This window comes from Stigmatopora nigra, chromosome 14, assembly GCF_051989575.1.
Source record: "Stigmatopora nigra isolate UIUO_SnigA chromosome 14, RoL_Snig_1.1, whole genome shotgun sequence".
Lineage (NCBI taxonomy): Eukaryota > Metazoa > Chordata > Actinopteri > Syngnathiformes > Syngnathidae > Stigmatopora > Stigmatopora nigra.
In genome coordinates this window covers 5,247,094-5,271,762 of record NC_135521.1, presented here as the reverse complement: position 1 = coordinate 5,271,762, position 24,669 = coordinate 5,247,094, and the positions used below count along the sequence as shown (strand labels likewise).

At 50.8% G+C, this 24,669-nt stretch overlaps 7 protein-coding genes across 9 annotated transcripts; 4 read left to right on the top strand and 3 right to left on the bottom strand.

The window, feature by feature from the left end:
- Position 1: 1 nt before the first annotated feature.
- Positions 2-2,733, bottom strand: nipsnap3a (nipsnap homolog 3A (C. elegans)). The gene is made up of 6 exons (XM_077733055.1): positions 1,884-2,733; positions 1,126-1,333; positions 886-1,047; positions 683-820; positions 465-611; positions 2-389 (listed from the first exon to the last, which is right to left on the bottom strand). Exons 1-5 carry the CDS (start codon positions 2,103-2,105, stop codon positions 481-483), a joined length of 861 nt encoding a protein of 286 aa, XP_077589181.1. The 5' UTR covers positions 2,106-2,733; the 3' UTR covers positions 2-389; positions 465-480.
- On the top strand, positions 448-5,230 carry noa1 (nitric oxide associated 1). The gene is made up of 9 exons (XM_077733051.1): positions 448-2,739; positions 2,932-3,729; positions 3,820-3,972; positions 4,037-4,156; positions 4,278-4,363; positions 4,433-4,564; positions 4,674-4,790; positions 4,851-4,968; positions 5,033-5,230. The coding sequence occupies exons 1-9, from the start codon at positions 2,550-2,552 to the stop codon at positions 5,224-5,226; spliced, it is 1,908 nt and encodes a 635-aa protein (XP_077589177.1). The 5' UTR covers positions 448-2,549; the 3' UTR covers positions 5,227-5,230.
- Positions 5,198-10,141, bottom strand: rest (RE1-silencing transcription factor). 2 transcript variants are annotated; one of them, XM_077733049.1, is made up of 6 exons: positions 9,886-10,141; positions 8,680-8,881; positions 8,221-8,619; positions 7,986-8,146; positions 7,826-7,909; positions 5,198-7,215 (listed from the first exon to the last, which is right to left on the bottom strand). In XM_077733049.1, exons 2-6 carry the CDS (start codon positions 8,859-8,861, stop codon positions 6,056-6,058), a joined length of 1,986 nt encoding a protein of 661 aa, XP_077589175.1. In that variant the 5' UTR covers positions 8,862-8,881; positions 9,886-10,141; the 3' UTR covers positions 5,198-6,055. The 2 variants fall into 2 exon arrangements, with proteins under 2 accessions (XP_077589175.1, XP_077589176.1); XM_077733050.1 differs by lacking the exon at positions 9,886-10,141 and adding an exon at positions 8,980-9,851.
- A 481-nt stretch (positions 10,142-10,622) lies between these two features.
- b4galt1l (DP-Gal:betaGlcNAc beta 1,4- galactosyltransferase, polypeptide 1, like) lies at positions 10,623-14,434 on the top strand. Its single transcript, XM_077733053.1, has 6 exons — positions 10,623-11,292; positions 11,896-12,131; positions 12,212-12,399; positions 12,616-12,738; positions 12,992-13,096; positions 13,189-14,434. Exons 1-6 carry the CDS (start codon positions 10,983-10,985, stop codon positions 13,316-13,318), a joined length of 1,092 nt encoding a protein of 363 aa, XP_077589179.1. The 5' UTR covers positions 10,623-10,982; the 3' UTR covers positions 13,319-14,434.
- Positions 14,425-19,499, bottom strand: tgfbi (transforming growth factor, beta-induced). Of its 2 annotated transcripts, XM_077733048.1 has the most exons (17): positions 19,238-19,499; positions 18,760-18,858; positions 18,163-18,227; positions 17,929-18,086; positions 17,677-17,841; positions 17,440-17,586; positions 17,232-17,373; positions 16,946-17,158; positions 16,323-16,460; positions 16,124-16,260; positions 15,917-16,053; positions 15,737-15,861; positions 15,523-15,647; positions 15,351-15,453; positions 15,220-15,281; positions 15,101-15,128; positions 14,425-15,029 (listed from the first exon to the last, which is right to left on the bottom strand). In XM_077733048.1, the coding sequence occupies exons 1-17, from the start codon at positions 19,354-19,356 to the stop codon at positions 14,968-14,970; spliced, it is 2,025 nt and encodes a 674-aa protein (XP_077589174.1). In that variant the 5' UTR covers positions 19,357-19,499; the 3' UTR covers positions 14,425-14,967. The 2 variants fall into 2 exon arrangements, with proteins under 2 accessions (XP_077589174.1, XP_077589173.1); XM_077733047.1 differs by having other exon boundaries at positions 15,351-15,647.
- Positions 19,500-20,569: 1,070 nt separating this feature from the next.
- Positions 20,570-22,490, top strand: stard15 (StAR-related lipid transfer (START) domain containing 15). Its single transcript, XM_077733412.1, has 6 exons — positions 20,570-20,822; positions 21,315-21,462; positions 21,527-21,630; positions 21,826-21,943; positions 22,138-22,190; positions 22,260-22,490. The coding sequence occupies exons 1-6, from the start codon at positions 20,676-20,678 to the stop codon at positions 22,488-22,490; spliced, it is 801 nt and encodes a 266-aa protein (XP_077589538.1). The 5' UTR covers positions 20,570-20,675.
- A 320-nt stretch (positions 22,491-22,810) lies between these two features.
- Positions 22,811-24,660, top strand: tsr2 (TSR2 ribosome maturation factor). Its single transcript, XM_077733073.1, has 5 exons — positions 22,811-22,908; positions 23,459-23,549; positions 23,639-23,730; positions 24,058-24,207; positions 24,294-24,660. The coding sequence occupies exons 1-5, from the start codon at positions 22,825-22,827 to the stop codon at positions 24,396-24,398; spliced, it is 522 nt and encodes a 173-aa protein (XP_077589199.1). The 5' UTR covers positions 22,811-22,824; the 3' UTR covers positions 24,399-24,660.
- The last annotated feature ends 9 nt before the right edge of the window (positions 24,661-24,669 follow it).

The following is a 24,669-nucleotide window of genomic DNA, read 5'->3' as shown; positions in this document are numbered from 1 at the left end:
ATTGAAATATGTCAAAAGCATCTTTTAAAAGGTAATCTGGCTGATTTTGACAACAATACATGTTCAGTCCTTTTGAATTGGCTGGCAGGGAATAAACCAAAGACAAAGAATCTAAGTATATTCCACAAAGTGTTGTAGTGGCTGTGGGGATTTTTGTTGGATGCAATACTAAAGGCACATTTTTCCTACAACTACCAATTAGTGGATTGGAATCAGGTGCTCTCGTTGCAGCCCAACCCCCGCTGGGGAGAGTGTCCAGATAGCGTCCGTGTCGGCTCGCTTGGAGCAAAAAGCCTTCACCCACAGCAGCCCTTGAACACCAATGTGCCCGCCCCTGGTCTAAACGGATTGGACGACTGACAGCCAATGAGGTAACAAAAGGAAGGGACCTGTCACATGGAATAGAAAATTAAGCCAAATTTGAGAGTGTCACAGGAGAGATAATAAAGAACCCTCACACTCACTTTTACAGAAATTGCATCACTTGAGTGGCGAGAAGGGACACGGGAACATCAGTTTGTTACGGCGAGATTCCACCGGGCCCCAAGCGGCGCCGTCACACGGGCTTTGGCTTCGCTCGTCAGCACTCTCGAACCAGCGCAGGGTGTAAACTGATGAGGACAATTTCATTAATGGCGCACAATCGTCATATATAGAAAAGGCAAAGGCCGTTGGCGCTGACCCGTGTCCGGATGGCCAACGTCGCCGAGGAACGCCGCCAAAAAGCCAGGGCGTCCGGCCGCTTCGTCGTCTCGGAGAGACGCGGCCCAAGTTGCGCCCGCCCCCGGGCGCGTCCTGAAGGACGTCAGCTCAAAGACGCCTGTCGGGCGAGAGAGTTCGAGGTTAAATTAAAAATGGCCGAAGTTAAGGGCGCGTTGTTCCGACCTCCGGGCTTAGGGGGGGCGCCGAAGCGGCTCCACGGGAGGAGGGTGACGACGCAATTATCCTGTTGCGTGAGCATGGGTATGGCGTGGAGGATATATTCGTTGATCCAGCGCTCATCCTGAGCGAGCGCCGAGCGCACCGCCGCGCGTTGGGCGTACGACTCTGGGGGAACAGAGGGCGGAGCTTTTGTATACGTATGGGAAATGAAGGATTAGTGGGCTAGGGAGATGGAATCCTCACCATACTTCCAAATATGGAAGACCTGATTGAGAGCGCCGTACTCCACGCTCCAGTAGCCGATCAGTTCTGAGTGGGCGGTCCTCAGGTGAATCTTCTCGTTGGTCAGCTTCAAGAAGGCGGAGTTTCGGTCCGGATGGATTTGGTAGGTGCGGAACTCGTACAGGGCTCCTCCTCCTGGCTGATGTCGGGTCGATAGGTCAACTGCGGGCTAGCAACATAGCTAAATGGTTGGTAATTGTTTGGGTACAGAAGGTTCCGAACGCTTCGAATGTTTAAATAAAATGACTTGAATCTCGTAATGTTATTACTTTTCCCCCCTCATATCACAATTTTAAATCTCGTAATATTACAAGATTGAAGTTGAAATATTCTGACTTTAAATTTGCATTATATTATTTGTAATTTACGATTTTAACTTTAATCTCCTAATATAAGCACTTTTATTATGATATGACTTTTTCTTCGCAATATTATGACCTTTTAATATCGCGACATTATTCTCATTTACTTAATTTTTCTTTGTCATTTTTGGCCATAACGGTTCTTGTGGTTAATTTTCAACTTTTGACTGCACTTGGTCCAAAGAGCACACCTGCTTGATGTTGACAAACGTGACAACAAAAGGCTGCAAATTGAATAACGTATCAGGTGGGGTTACATTGACTTAATTTATTTATGTATTTTTTTTTTTTTTTTTATCCGGACATGGCTAAATTTGACGTCACCGGTCCGGTTCGGTGAAGTTCGAGTGTACTCACTTGAGTTTGACGTGCGTCCGGCAGCAGCAGACGGGATTGGAAGCGACCGGACAGGCGCGAGCAGCCTAACAAGCGGATCATTTCCAAAGATAAAAAATGACAAGAAAAAAATCCAGAATGGGAAAAGTTCAAGCCGAGCGAGGCAGGGAGCATCCAAATATCCAAAGTACTCAAAGAGACAGAGCAGTGCTGCCTTGAAGGGCTGCCGGAAAGATGAAACATATTACTAGTTCTTGTTTATTTGCATTTTTTACGAAAGCAGAACTTGCTGTCAATGTTATATAGTCCAGACAAGAAAATGTAAATGAATGTTCCTCTCAGACCACTGAGCAAGTGACAAGATAGTTAAAGATAATTCAAGAGCATTCTCATCATTTGAGGAGTGTCTCACTCGCATTTTTGACGGGAGAAGCAAGATTTCCTATAATTATTTCTGCACGTGAAGGCAGCATAAGGCGTCTCGTCTAATTGACGTCACCATAGAGGTCTTCCCCACCGTGTCGCTCAAGTGTTTGCTTTGCCCATCTTTTTCTACAACTATTTTCCATTTTTGTTTAACTACTTTTTAATACCTGGCAGTGGATCTATTTTTACCGCGAGTACATTTCGTCCGATGACTATCTGTTGACCACGCAAGTTGGTGACCCCACCATATACGACGGAAGCATGTTGATGATGCTCCGCGTAACCGCGAGCTTGGGTCGTGCGATCCAGCGTTCACCCCGATGTGGCGTCTCGTTTGTGGGGACGAATGCCGCCCTGGGACGTGCCAGGAGTGGTGGCCGGCGTGAACTCGGACCGAGCTGCATGGTGGAGCCTAACCGAGAAGAAAGCTTCCTGCTTGCGGACTATGCAGGTCAGCCCCGACTACGCATGCGCACTTGCGTTTTGTTGTCTAAAGTTATAAAGTACTGGTATCTGTGCACCACAAACGACTAAAAGTGTCACATAGTTTTTCAATATTTCAATAACATGGAACCATTTTTAATCAATACTTATGTATCTAAAGGTTGAATTGAGCCTCAACCCTCACCCGGTGTCATTTCAGATGCGGGAGAGGAACCCATGGGAGCCGACCCGCCTCCCCGCGGGGTCACCGCAGGGTCCAGGCAACGCCCCCACGCCGAAGCGAAATCTCTCAACGACCGTAAAAAGAAGGGCGTGCACAAGATTGCCGGGACGGCAGATCCGGAGGAACCCGTCGGCGACAGCCACTGCTCGGGCTGCGGCGCCGTCCTACACTGCACCGACGGCGCCGTCCCGGGTTACCTGCCCGGCGAGAAGTACAAGGCCCTGCTCCGGGAGGGTGGTCTGAAGAGCGCCACCTGCCAGCGCTGTCACTTGCTGCGCCACCATCAGAAGGCCGTGGACCTGTCCGTGTCCAAGGAGGAGTTCCGCGACACGTTGCGGCAAGTCCGCCAGCAAAAGGGTCTGGTGCTCCTGGTGGCCGACCTCCTGGACCTACCCGACTCGCTCATACCGGACCTCCCGGATTTAGTGGGCTCGGACAAAAGCGTGGTGGTGCTGGGAAACAAAATCGACGCCATCCCCGCCGACTCGCCCGACTACTTGAAGCGCATCCGCCGCCGGCTGGCCGGCTACTGCGAGGAGGCCGGCTACGGGGCCCGGGTGACGGACGTCCGCCTGGTCAGCGCCAAGAGCGGCTACGGCCTGGAAACTCTGATTTCCGTCTTGCAGAAGACGTGGAGGTACAAAGGCGACGTCTACCTGGTGGGCGCCGCCAACGCGGGCAAGTCAACGCTCTTCAATGCGCTGCTGCGCTCCGATTACTGCAAGGCCAGAGCCGCCGATGTGTTTGGCGAAGCCACTGTTTCGCCATTTCCTGGTGAGGATGAATTGAACCGAAATCTAGGCTCCTCCCACAAATGTTGAATTCCCCGAGATTGTTGTTGATTTACCTTTTTTTTTGTTCCAGGGACCACTCTGAACCTTCTCAAGTTCCCGATCATCAACCCCACGGGCTACCGGATGCACCGACGAGAGCGGCGCCTCGCTCGGGAGGAGGACGCCGCGTCCCCCGGCCGAGCCGAGGAACCCGCCGATATCCGTCGCCGGGGCTACTTAGAAGGTACGACCTGGAGGCGCGACGGATCAGATCGGTGCTCGTGGCCCTATCTAATCTTTGTGTTTAGGTCACGTGGGTCGAACTTTCCTACCTAGAGTCGGACGGAAAACCATCACCTTTGATCCAGGCGCCTTGTCCTTCGGGGAGGACGACGATGACAGTGATGGCGGTAAAAGAAGTGCAACGGGTGAGAAAGGAGGATCCCATTTTAGCTTACAAATGAGCCTTCCAACTAAGCCAATATCACATTAAAAGCTACGCTAACTTGGCTTATGAATCCATGTGGCATATCGTACTGTTTTCCACAGAAAAAGCTGGCAGCCAATTGACCTACAAGGAGTTGAAATATGCGAGGTGGCTATTTGACACGCCCGGAATCGCCAAGGAGCACGACGTGAGTCGGCCGGGTCGGCGCTGGCTCGGTTGACTGACCGCTCGATTAACCGGACCGGCGTTCGTGTAGATCTTGGACCTGCTGGATGAACGGGAAGTGAAAGCCGTTGTCCCCCGGGGGGCGCTGGTTCCCCGCACGCTGACGCTCAAGGTCGGGATGTGTCTGTATGTGGGGGCTCTGGCCAGGATCGACTATCTGGAGGTCAGTCAAATAGTTCTATATTTCAAACGTGATCACTCTTCTCGTTCTGCGTTTGAATTGGGACAGCTTCCATTGGTTGAGTTGAACGTTGCATCATGTTATGGCGCAGGGAAAAAGTTCCTGCTGGTTCTCGGTCATCGTCAACCATCAGATCCCGCTTCACGTTTGCCCCGTGGAAAAGGCCGACGCCGTTTATCAGAAGCACGCTGGACGGAAGCTGCTGGGGGTGAGCATTCGCCGCCGGCGAACTCATTCCCAGCGCGTGGACGCCATTTTTTGGTTTCAGGTGCCTTCTGGGGGAGCCGAACGCATGAAGAATTTTCCACCGTTGGTGCCCCGAGATTTTCAGCCGGAGGGTCGAGGTCGCCAGGAGGCGGCCGCCGACATCTTACTGTCTTCCGCAGGTACGCCCGCCGGCGCCGTCGAGGGGACGCTCTCGTAGTTGATGGACATGTCACCCGCTCGCAGGTTGGGTGGCGGTGACGGCGAGGGAGGGGCAGCGGCCGCTCCTGAGGGTTCACGGGCCCGCCGGCATTGCTTTCAGCCTGCGGACACCACCGCTACTCCCTGGCCTGGCGGTCTTAAAAAGGACACGCCGACGGGAGGACGAGTCACCGATAGAAACTGCAAAAATTTCATCCAATAAAGAAAATGTTTATTAATCAAGGCAGCTGCTGTTGCTTGAAGTTTTTAAATCTGCTCATTTAGGAGTCATATTTTCAATGTGAGAGCCTATACGTGGATAAATGGACATGTCAATTACACATTTTAGCCAACGTTTTGTGGAGTATACAAATCTAGAAAGCTATTAGCTTTGTTAGGTGATAAGTAGCCTGGCAAATTTGCCAAAGTGAGCACATGATCTATGATAACCTAGCTACTAATTTGGTATTCGCTTTGATTGGTGGTAAAATGGAGGTTAAGCTAGCTAGCTAGCAAGGGTTAGGATATAGCAGAGAATAATGTTAACTCTGTTTGAAGGTGGCTAGCCAACTTGTGTCGTCTAGTTAAAACCAATGTCAAATGAGCTAAGCTAATGTAGTGATGTGGATCAATTTGTTAAGTGTGACAATGTAAAAAGCAAACTTTGAACATAATTATAACAACCTTAAACAACTATATTGTATATTTTTCAAGAAAAAAAAGACTGGTATAGAAGAACCTAATCACCTGATTACACAGCTGTGTGGTATTAGGTGATTAGGTTCTTCTATACCAGTCTTTTCTTTCTGATACCACACAGCTGTGTATTGGAATCTATATCCGTGCAACACTAATAATGTGAAAAACTAGAAGAGGTTTCTTCCAAAAGCTGAGGTCCATTTCACAACCTGATGCAAAAGTAACCTCACCTTAATAGATTGTTCAAAGTGACATTAAACCGTTGACGTGTGAAAAGTGGAGTTTGCTTGAAGATTGTCAAATGCAAAACAACAACAAAAAAACTGTTGCTGGTCCTTGTGACATCCTCAACAACAACAACAAAAAGTGTCAGTGGGCCCCCGGCGTGTCCATATAGTACACGTTGACAAGATGGCGCTTGAGGTGGCGACGGTATTGGGACTCCAGGGGGAAATGGCGATCGCAGAAAATGCAAGTGTGACTTTTCAGCTCTGTGGCCACGGCCATTTCCGTCTTGGGCGTCCCGGGTGTCTCTGGCGTCCCGGGCGTCTCGGGCGTCCCGGGCTCGGTGGCCATTTTCCCGTTGAGCCCCGAGTCGTCACTGCCTTCGGAAGCTCCGTCACTGTTGTCGCTCACGTCCCCGCCTTCATGCCCGCCTTCATGCCCCCCCTCGTGGCCACTGTGCACGCCCTCGTCGTCCTCCGGCTCCACGGCCCGAGTTTTGGCCGAGGGCAGGCCCTCTTCCGCCGGCTCGGGGGTGGGAAGTGTCTCCGGGCGGGACCGCCCCTCTCTGACCCCACCGGCTTCCGGCGCCTTCCTCTTCCTGGATTTGCCGTCCTTCCGCCGAGCGGGTTCTTCCCACTCCGACTCGGCGGGGGCGGGGTCAACGGCCCAGTTAGCGGCACTCCCGGAAGCCACGCCTCCGAGCGGCGACTTTGCCGGCCGGTCTTCCGCGGGTTCTGGGTGGCGAACTCCATCCGTCCCGCTTTTCTTGACTCTTTTCTTAGCTTCGGAGACGACGGCGGACGTGTCTTTTTGTCTGGGGGCGGTGCCGCTTTTCTCCTTTTTGGGGGCACGCAGTGGCGCCTCTTCCGGCTCCCCTTTCTTTCCGACGGAAAGATCGACGGCATCAGACCGTCCTATGGGGGAAAGAAGAAGCGGCGGCAGCTGCTGCTGTTGCTTCTCCTCGGCGGCTGGCTCCTCGGTGGGTGGGCCCTCTGGTTTTTTGACCCTCAGCTTGACCTTGGAGACGTCGACGGTGACATCGCAGCCCGAGTGTCGGGATTTGATGTGGTACTGCAGGTTGCACTTTTTGGAGGCGGCGTATTTGCAGAGCGGGCAGAGAAACTGGCGAGGGTTGAGGTGCAGCTCCACGTGTTTCTTGAAATTGCTGCGGTCGGCCGTCTTGTACTCGCAGTACGGGCAGGCCAGCGGTTTGGGACCGTTGTGGACCTGCCGGGCGTGGCGGGTCACCTCGTGCTGGTTGGCGGCCAGGTAGTTGCAGCTCTCGCACTTGAAAGGTCGCTCGCCTGCGGGCAAAAACATGGATGTCAATTCAGGCATGAAGGGGTGACTCACCCGTTGAAATGAATGACGCCCAATCTGTTGGAAGGGGGAAGCTGCCAGTGAATTGGACGTCTAGCACCGTCAATGGCAGTGACGGACGAAAAAACGTTTAAGAATCACTTGAGGAACTGCTATTTATTTAGGGTGAATTGAAAGTTATGGAAAACTTGCCCTTACTAACATGGCTGCACAGGTTGAAATGAATTCATCAATGGGACGAATGGGAGCCGCTGAGGGCGGCCATGTTGGTAGGGGCAAAGTTCCCGCGGTGAGCACGAGAACCCAAAGTCACCGTGACTGGAAAGCTTTCCGTTTGTTCTAAATGAATTTCCAGAAAACTAACGTCTGCAAACCCAGCCTATTTTTCTCCACTGTATATAAAATATTATTATGTATATATATAAAATATATAAAAACAACAAAAAACACACAGATGACAGAAGACGTTTACCGTGTGGCCAGGCCCTTGGGGTGCTTGCGTGGACAAAAAAAGGCGGCATCAAAACCACGGTTAGCGCGCCATAAATCGACTGAAACATTGCCGAGCGCCAAAGCCGTTAGCTAGCGACTAACCTGAGTGCGTGCGCATGTGTCGGGTCAGGTGGGTCTTCTGGGAGCTGGAGTAGTCGCAGTACGGGCAGCGGAAAGGCCGGACGCCTGCCGGGTGGGAGGCAATATTGCAATTTGAAATCTCCACATGTCCCTTTGAAAAGTGGTAACGAGCCTTTCTCACCCGTGTGCGTGCGGATGTGCTGGATGTAGTTGCTCTTGCGGTCGGAGAAGTACGAGCACTGACTGCACGTGTGCAGCTTGCTGGGAAAGTGGTTCCTCAGGTGCTTCCTCCAATGGTACTGACTGACCGTGCTGTACGCGCACAAGGTGCACTTGAAGACCCTGCCCACACACGCGCGTGAGACGCGCCCAAGTCCAAACGCAGAAGGAGGGTCGGCGCGGAACGGCGGCCCCACCTGTGGTCGTCGCCCTCCTTGCCGTGATGCTTGAGGTGCGCCACGTAATGGTCGTAGCGGTTGGTGTTGTAGCCGCAGCGCTGGCAGCGGATCAGGCCCTTGGCGTCGACCACCTCCTCGGCGGGCTCCCGGCCTTTGCTCCGCCCCTCCACGCGCCGGCCCACCGCCGCCTTGCTGACGGCGTGCGTGCGCAGGTGCTCCACGAAGGCCTTTTCGTCGTCGGCCTGAAAGTGACACGGCTTGCAGTGGAAGGGCTTTTTCTTCTTGGCGCCCTCCGCCGGGGACGGCGGCGCCGGGAGGGCGGAGACGTCCGAGTCAGGGGGGGACGATTCGTCGACGTCCTCCATCGGGCTCGCCGATTCCGGATAGTCGTCATCGACGTCGTCGGCAAAGTCGTAACTGTCAGGGAAAGGCGTTAAGACGGGCTCGAGTACACCGGTGCGGACGGCGGGCGCTCACTTGACGTCGTCCTCGGCGTCCGAGTAGCCGCACGCCACCGTCTTGAGCTCCGCCATCTCTTTGTCCTCAGCCACCGCGTCCGCCACGTTGGCCAGCATCACCAGCTGCGGGGCCGCCGAGGCCCGGATGGCCTCGTCCATCGCCGGGAAAGTCTCCATGGAGAAGAGGGACGTGGACGACATTTTGCCTGGCTTGGTGTGGCCTGCGGCTCAGAAAAGGTGACAAAAAAACAAATCTTATTTTGAACAACGGCAGCTTTAAACCCCCCACTTTTTAATGTCGATTGTTAAATTAAGTAACCTGATGAACAGGAAGTGAGCTGGAACTACCTAAAAAAAGTATGCCCAAAACAAAACAGATGATTATGTATTATTGGTACAATGCCCCGGAATCAACAGGAAGTGACCTGTAAACGCCCTAAAAATGACCAAAAGTCAACCGAAAGTCATTTCTCAGAAGTCAAAGTTAACAAGGAAGTGACCCAAAATGAACTTTGACTGACAACATTAGACGTCCAATTCATTTAAACTCCCTGCCGATTCAAACGGGCTTTTGACGGTGCTCAACGTCCAATATTTTGGACTGGGCAAATGTGGTCGTCAATGCTAGCGAATGAGTTGTCAAGTACGTTTCTATTTTTTAGTCTCGTTCAGTGGTAGTGCGTCAAAACAAATCGCCACTGAATTCATATCATAACTAATATAGTATGACAACTTTTGACTTCCACTTGAACTGGGTGGCGTTCGCTTCCCTTCCTGTTTTCTGTCGAGCTGTCGAATGGACGAAAAGACGAAGTAAAGCGAAAAGTTTTCCCAAGTTGTAACAAGTCCCCTCGGTAAAGTTGCTGGAAGCTGGTCGCCATTTTGAAGCAGCACCAGCACGCTCGACAGCGCCCAAAACACAGCAACGGCAAATAGAAAAAGTCGCCCAAAAGCCGACTTTTTATTCCTCTCGACCGCACTCGTTCGACGTCGACCGAACCGAGAGAGCGACACCGTGGATAGAACCGTCGTCACGTCGTTTGGAGGCGCCCGCTTGACTTTAGCCCAAAGTTTACGGGAAAAGTGACGACGAAGTCCGGACAAAGCGGGAGGTGGGGCAGCTGTTAGCCGTGGTCCTGATCAGCGGCGGACAGCGCCGCCACTAAAACTATTGCCGTTGTTCGTTTGGACGGGTCCAAAGTCTGGCTTCGGTGGGCCAACTCACCCGCTCGGACCGCTGCTGGCTCCGGAGAAAGTACTATGGACGGCGGAAAGTGGCAAAAGTTGGCCGACTAGCGCACATTCCTGTACAGCGGCGCCGAGCACGTCGGCGGCGTGACGTCGTGACGTCGCCTCGGCCTCTTAAATAACGACACTCGATTTCCTCCGGCACATTCAAACCATACTTGGTCCTAAATGAAAAGAAATATATCTTTTTTTTTTAAAAGAAACACTAGCAATATCTACGATGGAAAACAGGAACTCTACACGTTGCAAACCGCCTGTTAACATTCCGGTTTAACCATTAACATACGTGTGTTTCCAAAACATGTTTGTTTTAAGTCACTTTGACTTTTTTGGCTCAGTCATTCTAGTGCAATTGTGACATGTTGCGAATTTAAAATCATCCTAGCTGAGGGAGTGATGGCGTAGTTCATTCAAATTCTTTAATTGGAATAAGTTAATATGTAGTTCATGACTTCATTGTTTGGAACAATGTTTATGACTTTCGTAGCAAAATGGTGGCGTCACCAGTCAGCTGACAAGAATATCCTTTCCCACTATTCCCATTCCGTTTATCAGTGACATACGGAATGAGACAATAATGAACATTTCAGTCCAAGAAAAAAACTGAATGAAATGTTCATATTTCGTCATGAAAAAAAGAAGGAAAAGAGGCAAACTTAACACGTCACACTTGAAATTCCACCCAAAATGGAGACGGGTTGGATCGTGTCCCCTCTAGTCGCGTCTCCGTCCAACGCGTGGGAAGAATTCGACCCTTATTTTGAAAGGGCGCCGCGGAAGCACCAAGGTGAGCGCAATACAGTCGTCAAACTTTTGGGGAAGTTGAAAGAAGTTTGCTGACTTTTGGGTCGCTCGTAAAGGTCGGCGGTTGCCGCTCGCGTCAAACACTTTTTTTTTCGCTCGCCTTACGGACTTTTACGCCTTTTGACGGCGCAAGAACTCGCGGAGGGAGGAGGCCGAGGTGGGGCTAAAGGTAGCGTGGAGCCAGGAGTGAGAGACAGCGGTCGTCGACTGTAACGGCGCTCGGATGGAGATCGCCTCGAGCTGAGGAAGGCTTTGGCCGCTGACGTCAACATGGCCTCGGCCTTGTCCTCGTCTGCGTCCGCGTCTTCGGCGGCCCCGCAGTCGACGCGTAACTTCAACTTCCTGCATCGCCTGTGTAAGCTGGTGGTCGTGCTGTGCTTCCTGCACATCTCCGTCACGCTCCTCTACTATGTCCGCTCTCTGGACATCCGCTCCGCCTTCGTGCGCAACCAGCAGCAGCGGAACCGGGACGACGGCGACCCAACCGGTGCCAGTACTGGTCCCGGGAGCGAGGCGCTTTATAACGGGACCGGCACTCCCAAAATCTGGAAGAATTGCCCCCAAACTTCTCCTCTGCTCGGTCAGACATTTTTCTTTTCTCTTGCGCAACGAACATCTAACTTGCTCGCAACCCATTGACTTTTCTTGTTTGTTTTTTGGTCTTCTTCTCTGACATGTTTTTTTTTCTCTACCAGTTAAACCAGGTCAAAAAAACAACAAACCCAGTCAGGACTATTTTTGTCGAACAAAACTTTAAACTTATTTTCACGTCTAGCAAAACAGAATGGCCTAAACGTCAGGGAAATGGAATGTGAGAATGTTTTAACACAGTGACGATGATTGATATGGCATATTATCATCCCTCTGCCGCCAATTGGAACCAGTTGATCGGTAGTAGACGTCCGATCCACCTGGAGTGAAAAACCTGACAGCAAATAAATGCCTTCCCACTTCAAATTGATTGGACGTTTATTGCTGTCAATGGCACCCGGTGTGTTTTTTCTAGCTCATTACTAGTTGACGTCTTCACTATTATATACTCCACTATATATATGTCGACTAGTGATAAACTCATTTCAGACCTTGCGTTGCCTACTCCAATATGGCCTCCAGGGGGTCATGTTGGTAGGGGAGAGGTCTATGCATTGATTGACATTTTTTGTTGATTGACATTTGTTGTCAGTGGGTCCACTGCGAGTGGACTTCAACATCGAGGTGAGCCTGGAGCTGGCGGCCAAGCAGAACCCGCAGGTCGGTCCCGGCGGGCGCTACAGGCCCGCCGACTGCCGGGCCCTGCAGAAGGTGGCCGTTATCATCCCTTTCCGCAAGCGAGAACCGCACCTCAAGTTCTGGCTCTACTACCTGCACCCCATCCTGCGGCGCCAGCAGCTGGACTACGGCGTCTACGTCATCAACCAGGTACGGCCCGCCCGCTAACTGGCAAAGCACGGCGAACGGGTCGGCGACAAGAGTTTGGAGACGTCTTTTTGCGGCGGCAGGAGGGAGACGAGACCTTCAACCGGGCCAAACTGCTGAACGTGGGCTACGCCGAGGCGTTGAAGGATTACGACTACGGGTGTTTTGTCTTCAGCGACGTGGACTTGATCCCCATGGACGACCGCAACATCTACAAGTGCTTCGGCCAGCCCAGACACCTGTCCGTCAGCATGGACAAGTTTGGCTTCAGGTCAGAATGGTCGCCGTCAATCTCCTGCACAATAGTACTTTTACTTGTTTCAATGAACTTTATCCACGGCAACGCACTCGTAACCGAAACAAACTAAAAGACTCCAGCCTTATTAAATATTATGGGACGCTACCTTTTCCTTCATGTGTCCAATGCTTGAATGTAACTTTGCTCAAAGTTTAGAGAGCTAAATGTGTCCCTAACTGTGCGTGCCAGGTTGCCTTACAATCAGTACTTTGGCGGCGTGTCTTCCATGAGCAAGGAACAGTACCTGAAGATCAACGGCTTCCCCAACAACTATTGGGGCTGGGGTGGCGAGGATGACGACATTTTCAACAGGTCAGCAAGCCTAGCGCTCGCCAGAATGCATTGACATTAATGGGAACGTTGCATCGGGCGGCCATCTTGGTAGGGGTGCTTAAAAAAACAGTTCTGCTATCTATTTAAACGATTCGGCAGTAGTTTTAAGTCATTTTTTATGTCCCAATCGCATAACTTTGGACACCTGATCATGATGCTATCTTAAGTTTTAATCATGACAACAAATGTCATCATTAAGATTTCTTTTGAGACAAAATGCGTTTGCTCGCAGGCTGGCGTCCAAAGGAATGTCCATCTCCAGGCCCAGCGGCGATGTGGGAAAATGCCGGATGATTCGTCACGAGAGGGACGAGCGCAACGATCCCAACCCTCAACGGTGCGCTTTGTCACGGGTCGCCTCGGCGTTTGGCGAACGCCGGTTCGAACCTGTCCTTTTAAAAAAAAATATATATATATAATTATTCCCAGGTTCAACCGCATCGCTCACACCCGGGAGACCATGAACAAGGACGGCATCAGATCTCTGTCCTACAAATTGCTTTCCAAGGAAAAGTTGGCACTCTACACCAAGATCACGGTGGACATCGGCAAACCCTGAGCGGGGACCAAGACGGACGGACGGACGGACGGGGTGGTCCCGACCAGCGTAAGAAAACAATCGGCGTTCGGAAATGACAATGCGCTTTTCCACCGGGTCGCACAAAGAAAGGAAGGTCAAACTTGGAGAATAAATGAGTAATATATGGCTTTTTCCGCATCCTATTAAGTGCCGTTAAAACATCTCGTTATGTAGTCTTACAACTTTGTTTTGTATTTTTTTTTCTTTACAGTTTTTTTTTCTCGTAATATGTCAAATGACGTCGTGTTATGACCTTTATTTTGTAATATTACTTTACCATATTAGAATTTTAATCTCGAATATTTTGACGAATGACTGATTTGACGTAAAATGACATCCTTTTCTCGTCATCTTAATTTGTATATTACGTAACATTTTGACTTTTTTCACGAGTGACTGATTTATTATACGAGTTACTTTTTCTCGCCATTTGTATCCGGCAATATTACAAATTTATTCTCTGGGTCCGATCTTTTAATTCCTTTCTTCGTGCGCCCGCCGAGGAAAAGGAATCGAACCCCGGACAAAATCAAACGAGGCAAAAAAAAATGTTCTATCCCACTGCTGTAATTGCTGGATTAGAAGAAATTTGTTACGACAAACTGGACGAAACCAACGCGACGACAATCGGCCTTCTTTTTTTTTTCTTTTTCTTCCCATTTGGGATCAGAAACTCGTCGGGCGAAATCGACAATGAATTGTTTAGCTTTAATCCCTTTTGAAGTGTGCGTGCGCGTTGACCAATGTGACTGATGGGCTTTAATCGTGCGAGTGCCTTTTGACGGCTTCCAAGTGTCCCTCGGACCAACACGTGTCTTACAAGTGTCCTTAACTCGTTACCCGCCATCGACCCCGCCGACGCTAGCTGGAATGTCCGCGGGGGAGGGGGGGGCTAACAGCGAGCGTCGGCGAGGGCGGGTAATGGCTTCATCGACTTGAATTTTGTGCCTTCGAGCCACGTTCCGTCTACACGGCCGGCGCTCTCTTTTCACAATCGTTGCACTTTTTCGTTAGCGTCCAATCCGATCGTTCCTTGAAAAGAAATCGGGATCAATGTGACTCATTTTGCAAAATAAAAGATGAAATGACTTGGAATAGATGTTTCCGTCTCTTCTTGTCGGGAAACATTGCGGCTTTATTTGACAAAACGGCTAGAAAAAAAAGTCTAGTTGCATTTGTTAGTCCACGGGCTCGACTTTTAGCTAGTTAGCCATAATAAGCTAGCAAGAGAAAAGAGTCCTTTTGTTTGGATCCGTTTTTGACGAGTGACTCTTTTTGGTCATTGCAAGAGATTATTCCGGAATGTTTTCTAAATGCTACAGGTTCATTTTTTGTCACCTTCTGTTGGGTTGAAGGCATTTTCGGTCACTTCTCGTCCAGGTTAGGGCTTTTGTCGATCATAAATAGCGCACCGTTTAAATAGCTTAGCTTTGATATCAGTGAGTAAATGCAATTGTGATTTTTGGTCACTTCCTGATGGCTGGACTTTTAGGGGTCACTTCCCGTTGCTATCTGGACTTCCCGTTGTTTTCGGGGGCATTCTCAGGTCACTTTCTGTTGCCTCGGGGGGGCATTTCAGGGAAGGAGAGCCTGACGCCGTTTGCCATTCTTGGCTCCCGAATGCCTCGCTACGCCGCCACGCTGATGGTCCTGCTGGAGCGGCTTTGGAGGACTTGCTGAAAAAGGCGGTCTGAGAAGAGAAGAAGAAAAAAGTCAGGGCGTGGGGGGCCAGAGAGGAGGGCCGCTTCGCCGAGTACCCACCGTCCCGGAAGCTCCCGGAGTCGGAGCGCTACTTGTGAGAGAGAGGGGGAGGGTGTAAAAATAGGGCGAGGTGTGAGTCGCGCGGAAAGAGACCGACGGCAGAGTTAGCCGTCACTCACCGCGGAAGAAGAGGCCAGGGAAGCCGCGGGCCCGTCAGCTTGCTCTCGCTCCGTCTTGGGGGCTGCGAACGCAAAGGCGGTGCCGGTTTAGCGCCGGCTCCCGAGATGAGGGGCCGACCGATCCGACTCACGCAAGGCCTCGAGCACTCGGTCCACGCCATGGACCACGCCGTTGGTGGCCATCAGGTCACCGTGTGCCACCGGCACTCGGTTGACGAAGACCGTGTAGTTCCTCTGCGGGAGAGAAGCCTTTGAGGCCAAAAGTGGCGCAAAGAGCGCCAAGTAGCGCGAGAGTGCACTGACCACGCCCAGGTCCAGCTTGTCGCCCAGCAGATTCTTGACTCTGGTGTGGGAGCTCACTCCCCCCCTGACCAGTGTCCCCTCAGCCATGTGAAATTTGAGCACGGCGGACAGCTGCGGGCGGTTCCCTGGATGAACATTTTTCACTGCGTAAATATTTGCCAAATCGGAAGAGGCCCGACGTAAACGTTTGTCTTTGAGGCGTGGCGCCACTCACGCAAGAGCTCGTCCACCCGAGGCACGGCCCGGAAGGCGGCGTCGGTGGGAGCGAAGAAGGTCAGCGCTCCCGGTTGGTTGAGCAGCTCCGTCAATCCGGCCACTTGGAGGGCGCCCACCAGGATACTAAAATGGCAGACGTGAAGAAAGGCGTGGCTTCGCCAGCGCCGGAGCGACTCACCTGAAGCGGTCGTCCGCCTTTAAGACGTCCATGATGGTCCCCGTGGGGGGCGTCAGCAGGTTGTCCACCGTGAACATTGTCCCGTAGCGTCCGGTCTTGTCGTGGGCGGCCAGGCAGGCGTTCTCCACGCACAGGTTCTGGACGCAGGCCGCCGGCCCGGTGAGGCACGAGAGATGAAGAGGGGGCGACGACTAACGGATGGCTTACGTTTCTGTAGACAAAAACTCTGAGTTTGATGCCCGACAGCGTTTCCAGCTCCTGGTTGTGATACAAAGACTTGGAGGACAGGCGCTCCTTGACGACGTGATGGCTCAGGGCCTTCCTGCCGTCGGCCGCGGAGATCCCTGTCCACGGTCCCGGAGTCAGCGGCGCCCGGTCAGGGGGCCGGACGGGCACGGCGACTTACCCACGAAGGCGTCGTCCAGCGGGACCAACACGGTCAGGGCTTCGGAACCCTTCAGACGGCCGGCTAGGCCGGCCTCGCCGAACACCCTGACGGCCGTCGTCACGTCGGAGCTCTCGGCCAACTCCAGCAGAGTTTTAGCTGCGTCAAAGCCAAAGCTTTTTCAACAACCAATAACATTATTTGCTGTATAGCTATGCTAGCGCAACTGATTACTTTGGCTAGAGGGACTTTACAAGTATGCTAGCCTAATTGTGCCCTTTTTTCCTCCATATAACAAAGCTCAAAACACTTGAGTTGCTATGTTAGCTTAGCTGGTGTGCTTTTACTAAGGAAATACACAACTTAGCTAGCTTAGCTTCCTCATTTCCCCGGCTAATGTCATTGCCAGGGTCCATGAAGTGTTCCATCCCGCTTGCTGATATATAATATTGTATCGAAGCAACAGCAATCCATGCTAACCGGGCCTCCATCGCCTAGCTAATGTTTGCTATTCAGTGTAATCTGTTGCTAAAAGAGCTCAGCTTGGACTAGATGTCATTTTTGTAGTACATTACGGTGGTTACTTTGTTGCTAGACAAACGGTTGTTAGCTAGCACTGCTATTGGGAGGAAATGGTGCGCTACCCGAGTCCGGGATGAGCAGTTGGTCGATGTAGTGGACGACGCCGTTGGTGGCCAGGAGGTCCTTCTTTCCCACCACGGCTTTCCCGTTGATGGTCAGCCGGTCCTGGTCGCATCCCACTTCCAGAACAGTGCCCTGCAGCGTCTCCATCGGCGTCCCCGACACGATGGACTCGGCGCAGCGCATGTTCTTCAGGATGTGGTAGTTCAGGAGGTCTGGAGAAGAAAAAAAGACGGCGACGGTCAGGACGGTCGGCCCGAACGAGGGGAACCTACGGGTCTGTCTTACCTCGTAGAGACACGGGGTCCCCCAGGATTCTGTTCAAGGTCTCCGGCGGAATTTTGCGGAAAGCTTCGTCGGTGGGCGCCAGGACGGTGTACTGGCCCTCGCCCTGTAGAAGCTCGTTCAGACCGGCGGCGGCGATGGCCGTCTGAAAGGAAGGAAGCGTCCCGTCCAGTCATCTCCCGCATTCTCGTCCGTCCCCCAGCTCGCTCACCCGTAGCGTCTCCAGGTCGTCGTCCACGTCGATCAGCGTGTGGATGTTGTTGGAAACGGCCGTGATAACGCGGTCCACCACGTGCACGATGCCGTTGGTGGCGTGCTGGTCGGGCTTGATCAGACGGGCGCAGTTCACCGTCACGATCTGGGGGAGGGAGAGGTTAGGGAGGGGGTTTCCAACGGGATCCCCGACGGGCCACTAGGGGTCAGACGGGGTCGGAGGTGGCCCATTTACCCCGTTGGAGTAGTGGTGCACGTGCACAGGGTAGTCCTGGTACATGGAGGTGAAGGAGGAGCCGTGCTTGAGCTCTTCGGACGTCAGGCGCCGCCGGATCATGTGGTAGTGGAGCGCGTTGAGGAGCTCGATGTTGACGTTGCTCACCAGCGCGTCCAGGATCTCCTGCGGGTCGGCCAGGAAGGTGGCCAGGAAGGTCAGATAGGAAACCACAGTTGACAAATGACATGTGCTGCCTTCTTTTCCACTCACCGTGGGCAAGGCGGCCCAGGCCTGGTTGCTGGGAGCGAAGAAGGTGAAGCTTCCGGGGCCCTCGATCTCTTCCCTCAGCCGGGCTCGGTCGGCGTACATCTTGGTGGTGGAGGCGCCCACCGCCCCCACCGTCTGGTAGATGTTGACCAGGGGCAGCGCTGCAAAGAAGAGCTGGGCGCTGAAGGAAGGGGGGCGGGCACGGTTGGCTTCGTCGAGCCCCCGGGGAGCGCCTACCTGCGGGGCAGCCCCTCTCGCCGGGGATCTTCTCGTAACCGGGACAGCACTCGTACGTCACCACCCTGAGTCAGACGCCCGGTCAGGCTCCGCCTCCAAAGCAAATTCTCGTAAAAGCGCTCACTTTTTTTTGTTATTTAAATGTGTTTACTAACGAGCGACACATTGGAAATGTGTTGTGACGTTGGTAAAATACCCGCAAAATGAACTTTGAGAGAAAAAGAACATTCAGGAAGTTGACTGGTTTTACAGAAAGTGCGATGTGGAAACACCGGCTCATCTGTGAGGAAGTGAGAGTCTTTTCAACTCTTCCTTTGTTTTCTGTCCTCACATTCAAGCATTTAATGGCACTCTAAAAAGTGGAAAGGTCAAAACATTTGTCAGCCCTCCCAATGGAAAAAATTGGACGTTTTGCACTCCCAATGACCTTTTCAATTACATTTGGATACAAAATGTCAGTATTTATATGTTGACAACCCCACTAAATTGTTTTTTTTCTTCCAAAATTCAAATCAAACACCGAACCAGCACAACCAGTAGCAAAAACACAACAAATCCAGCAGAACTCGACCGGATTTGTTTGCGGTGTCGACTCACGTGGGCTGGTTGCAGATCTTGCGGTGGTACCACTGTTTGCAGTTGGCAAAATATTTCTTGTCGCTGCCTCGCACCTGCTGCATGGCACACACGTTTGGCCTGCAGGGGGCGACGATAAAAATCATCACTTGGTCGCAAATACAATATTTTTTTTACTTCCAACTTTTTCTTTTGTTCACATGCTCGGTGTAAATATCGCACCGATACGAAACTAAAATGCTAAGCTAAATCAATCGTGTAGTTACAATGCACTCACAAAGTTTAGGTAAATATTTTCTAGTCTTTTGACAAGATTTGTGTTTAACTACTTAAGCTATGATAGCAGTTTTATATTGAAACAAGTATGCAATACTTGAAACTTTTTAAAAAAGAAAAAAACAGGCGATATCGACACGATATGGGCGGCACGGTATCGTCATCGACGCAACACTAGTTGTTAGTGTAGAGCGAGCGGGAGTTTGTAAGTGGGATCCTTCACCCTTGTTGGCGTCCCCGGACGCGACTGTGCTGCAAGACGGCCTGGTAAGGTGATCGAGCCCCCGCGCCGATTTGACTGCACGTCAAAAACAGCAACCACAAGAAGACGGGCGACATCATTTCTGGAAGACTTGTTGCTCTTTCGAATTCTTCTTCTTCTTGCGTCTTTTTCCTTCTGCGTCTTCGGTTCTGTGCAAGCCCGGTCGCTCCGGCTCAAGCTGCTCCTTGTGCTCAAAAGAAACCAAAGAGGGGCTTTGCTGAGTGGGCGTGGCCGGCCTCTGGAGTTGGGGGCTTTTCCTCTGGGTGTTTTTTTTTTTTTTGCTTTGCTTTCTCCTTTTTCATTGGGCGACTCGATGTTTGGGAGGAATTTGGAAGGAGTCGCCATCTGCGGAGGAGAAGAACGATAAAAGTCCATCTCACCCCTCCCGGTAGAAATTCCATCTACGCTGGCCCCCTCCACCTGAAATTCCATCGGTGACATAACAATATGGGACGGCTATAGACGTCCCATTCATTTGGGCTGCCAGGGTTTCTTTTTTCCCAAATACTTTGACTGCCATCTACTTTATTCGCATTTTTAACAGAAAAAAAATAAACAATTATAATCTTATAAATGACCAAAACCTGGCCGGTGCTCCGAGGAGGCCAAAAGGGATACAAAACGGCCTCAAAATGAGATCATCAAACACAGAGTGTTGTTCCCGTCTTGGCCACGAGACGTCACCATAACTCGTCCTCCACCTCATCGTCATGCGAAGTAATGTTTTTTTTTGTTAATATACTCCATTTCTATTTACTCTTTCACTTCGATTGACTACCATAGACATGTTGCTATTAAATACATTCAAACTCATTTATTCATTGCTTTCGGACACGCCCCAAAAACAGAAAGTGAAGCAGAGTTGCCCTAAAAATCACCAGAAAATGCCCCATAAATGCCTCTGTGTCTTCGGTCATTCGCAATTCAAATCTCTGACGCAACTGAGTGTACTTTTCCGGTGCTTTTCCAGTAAGCAGACCAACTGGAGGATTTTACACCACGTGGCGAAAAATGTGTCTTTGACACGACCTTTGACCTCAAAGAATTTGTTAGCTACGCGGCAGCCGCTAGCTACCAATCTCATCCCATCGGGCAGTTTCCCTTGTGATCCAAGCCCAGACTAAAAACACCCGACCTATGCCTCTTCCACCCGTTGGGGTGCACTTATTTGTTAGCAATGTTTGGGTCCTGATACCGACTCGCAATTTTTTGCAGGTGTGTTAAGTACCGAAACCAGAACTGGGAGGATTGATGGACAAAATGGCGGTCAGGTGTCATCGGGTGTTGGCAGGATCAGGTGGGATGACGTCAGGTCACCTGAAACGCAGTGAAAAGCGACACCTTCTCCCAGGTTGGGGCACGCCGGCGCTCGCTGTTCGGCTTGCTCGCGGCGCCAAAGATGGCCGTCCAGATCCCGGACGACTCGGACTTTTCATCCTTTAAGGATCAGTGTTTGAGTGGCCAAGGCTGGAACCGGCGCTTCAACAAGGGCGGGGTCACCGTGTGGTCCCGCCCCGACGAAGGCGACGGCGTCCAGAAGATCAAGGTGATCGGTCGTGTCGTCTGTTTGCGATGGTGTGGCGTGCCGTGAATTGAAATGAGTGGAAAGGTTCCGTCGCTCCATAGCTAGTAGACGTCCATTTCAAAGTTGGCATTGAATGAATGAATGTCTAGTTCTATAAAATGTCACCCAATCAACAAATAGCAGATGCTTTGACTTTAAAAAAATAAAATGTAGTTATGACTTCATTTGAATGTTTTAATGGGAATGTTGCCTCCACCAACATGGCCGCGCCAAGCCCAATTTCCCAAGGTCAATGAAAGGTCTTTTCAAGCGTCATTTGAAACGACTGTCATTGTTTCAAGTGGGAGGGATTACAGCGCTGGTCGATTGGTCGCCAACCCTCCCAATTCAAACAGATTAGACATCTAGGGTTGGCCCGTGCTCCTTAATTGGGTACACGTGTGGCCCGCCGGACACGCACCGGCGCTCAATCTGTAAAGAGGCCACGATCGGGTTACGCCATCTGTGCCGCAGATGAAGATGGCGTGCGAGGGCGTGAGTGCCCAGACGCTGTACGACGTCCTGCACGACAGCGGATATCGCAAGAAGTGGGACAGCAACATGATCGAGGCGTACGACATCGGGAAGCTGACCGTCAACGCCGACGTGGGCTACTACTCTTGTGAGCGTAAGCGGGCCGGCCGCTCCAAAATGGCCGCCCGCTGACCCAGCCTTGTCCGTTCCAGGGAGGTGTCCCGGTCCGCTGAAGAATCGAGACTTTGTGACTCTGAGGTCCTGGCTTCCTCTTGGCGACGACTTCCTGATTATCAACTACTCTGTCAAACACGCGGTAAATAGTGCCAACTTCAAATAAGTGGAAAGGCAGTGTTTACGTGCCCGACTCCCTCTAGTGTTGAAGATGAGAATTTCAACACAATGTAGGCCCGATTTAAGAATCTCAGGCGGGCAGAATTCAATGACCTTTGTATGATTTGTCGCAGTTTGGAGCACTCTGCTTCAACTGTCCGCCATTTTGTGTCAACAGCAACATCCTCCCAAGAAGGACTTTGTCCGCGCCGTCTCTCTGGTGACGGGATACTTTGTCCAGTCCGCCGGCCCCCACGCCTCGTCTCTCTACTACCTCAGCCAGCTGGACCCGCGAGGTGAGCCCAAAAGAATTAGCCTGGGGTGAAAAATAAATGATTGAATTCCTCCCAAAGATTAAAAAAAATCTGCGATAAATACTCGCAGAGATCCAGAAGGACAGAAATTGTCCCGTGAAGAGATTTTTTTGGCTCCCTTGAAAGCAATGACGTATCCAAAGGCAATAATTCCGGACATTCCATCCCGTCCGCAGGTTCTTTCCCCAAGTGGGTGGCGGACAGAATCTCGCAGTTTGTGGCTCCCAAGGTACGTCGAGGAGGCGGTGCCGAAAGAAGGCCGCCAAGTGACTTGAAGTGGATTTTGTTTTCCGTGCAGGCCATGAGGAAGATCTACAAGGCGTCCCGGAAGTACCCCGAATGGAAACGCGAGCACCGCCCCGACCTGAAGCCCTGGATTTTTCCGGAACAGAACACGCTGCCGTGCATCAGCGTGGCCGAGCTGTCGCCGCAACGCGCCGATTCGTTAGAGAACATTGACGAGAGCGGCCTGAGCGAGGAGAAAAGCCAGCGCCGCCTCCAGGACGATGACGACGATGAGGAGACTTAAAGGGCTTCCTATCATCCTATTTTGTGCGTGCAAACCGAACAAGCTTTGCAATTTATTCCAAATAAAAGTGCTTTTCGGTCCAACTGCAAGGCCTCACGTGAACTTGTAAAGTTAGAAAAACTTGACATTTCCATTCATTCTATTTCACTACCTTTTGGGAAGTTTTGATGGACAAGCGCAAATTTTAGATTTTATTTTCAATTCATTGGAAGTGTGTTCAATGAGCTTACCAGTTTGTGGGAGGAAAGAGCGATTTGGCAATCGTCGATCGACTTTTTTGGTCTGAGATAAATCGGCGTCTCTAAATCGACTGTTATGACTGTACATTTTCAAGATGTCGGCGGCGTCGGCGGCCGATACGCGTGCGCTTTTCACCGACGGCGTGCGAGCGGCTCTCCACACTTGGCCCGTTTTGCAGGTACCAAAAGAAGGATTACCTTTCATATTTCACATAGTTTATCTTTGATATATCCGTATGACTCATGAGGGGGCATTACGCCGTGATATTTCAGTTTTCCTGTCGAGGACGGGGCTCGTTTTTTTTAGCTCTTCGTTAAGATAACAAACATATACCTTCTTTTCGCCTCATAATGGCGACTTTACTTGAATGTCATTTTGACAGAGAATACTCTAATGCTTAATGTGATTATATCGAGCAGGAACTGTCGATAATGAGCGTTGGGTCTGTTTTTGTATTGATTTATTCACGTTTGTGTGGAAGCCAACCTTATTGCTAACATTAAGTAATATAAGATGTAAACGACAACCTCCCAGGTCATTTATAATTTTTTTTGTAAGGTGGCACCTCTTTGAAAATTCCATGTTTCTGTAGTCATCAACCAGTAACTAATCTAACCGCAGTGGCTCATCCATGCTGTTGTCTTCAAAATAGAATACTTTGACTGACTGACAGCCATTATTTTAGTCCAACACATTTCGTTTTTTTCCCAATTCCTTCTTTGTTTCAGATTGCAGTGGATAATGGTTTCGGAGGGGTTTACGGGCAGCAGAAAGCGGATTGGCTGGTGGATGTGGTCCAGCAGTATTTCTACGACAACGGTAAATCCTAATTAAAGCTACGTTACTTCCAAGGGACGTGATGCTAATGATTCCTTGCGTCTCTCCGCGCATATTTGCCGACACGTCAGCTGACCTGCAGCAGGATGAAGTAGAAGATTTCCTCTGCACGCTTATGAATCAGGAGTTTGATACCGTGGTGGAAGATGGCAGTTTACCTCAGGTACTCGCACCAACGTCACATCTGAATGGGGATCCATTTTTTTTCTTTTAATACAATTAGTTTCACAATATGTTGTGAGGCCTCCTTAACAAATCCTCAATTTACAAATGTTACTATCATTAGATTTTAAAGACAAAATTCTCCAGACAAGATGCTGCTAAAACCAGAATTTAGATGTGGGCCTTATTTCCATCATGTACACTTCAACCAAGATAGGCCATACAATGTATACATCCTTTTTTAGATATGTAAAAGGCTGTGTGAGTACTTTTTGGGCACTGATATGCAGTTAAAATGTTCCTAAATATACAACTTGGGTGTTTCCAGGTGTGTGTGCGACTGATGCAGATGTTCAGTCACTGGCAGCAGGGGGCGCTGCAGCAGCTGTCGCACTCCATCAATCTGCTGACGCAAACGGCCAGGGCCAAGGTCACGGCGCCCCCCGACTCGGACTCTGACAACGATGAACAAACGCAGGTCGGGCAAACATGCATCACCGGACACTAAAAGACCAGTCCAATTGAGTCGTGTTTTTTTGGCTTTTTGTGTGTGCGGGCACCTAGGCAATGGAGTGTGAGAACACGTCAGTCAACACAACAAGCCATCAACATCGAGATCCTCCTCAGCAGGACCAAGATGGATGGACGCTTGTAGGAAAGAGAAAATGAACCCGCTTCGGTCGGTGACCTCTTAGTAATTGCCCCATGGACATCATGTGTCCAATCGTATGAAAAGGGACAAACTTGGGACGTGAAAGAAGAGGAATCGAAAAAGAAACGGTTGGTCAAGGAAGCAGTCCGGTAACTCTCACATCATGCAAAAGAGACTTTAGTACAAAGAAGTGTTTTCTAGCTGCTTCTTTTTTCGGAAAAATTGTACTTGACTTTACTGGGTGAGTAACTTTTTGGTAAATAAAACAAAAAAACAAAATGCATAGAT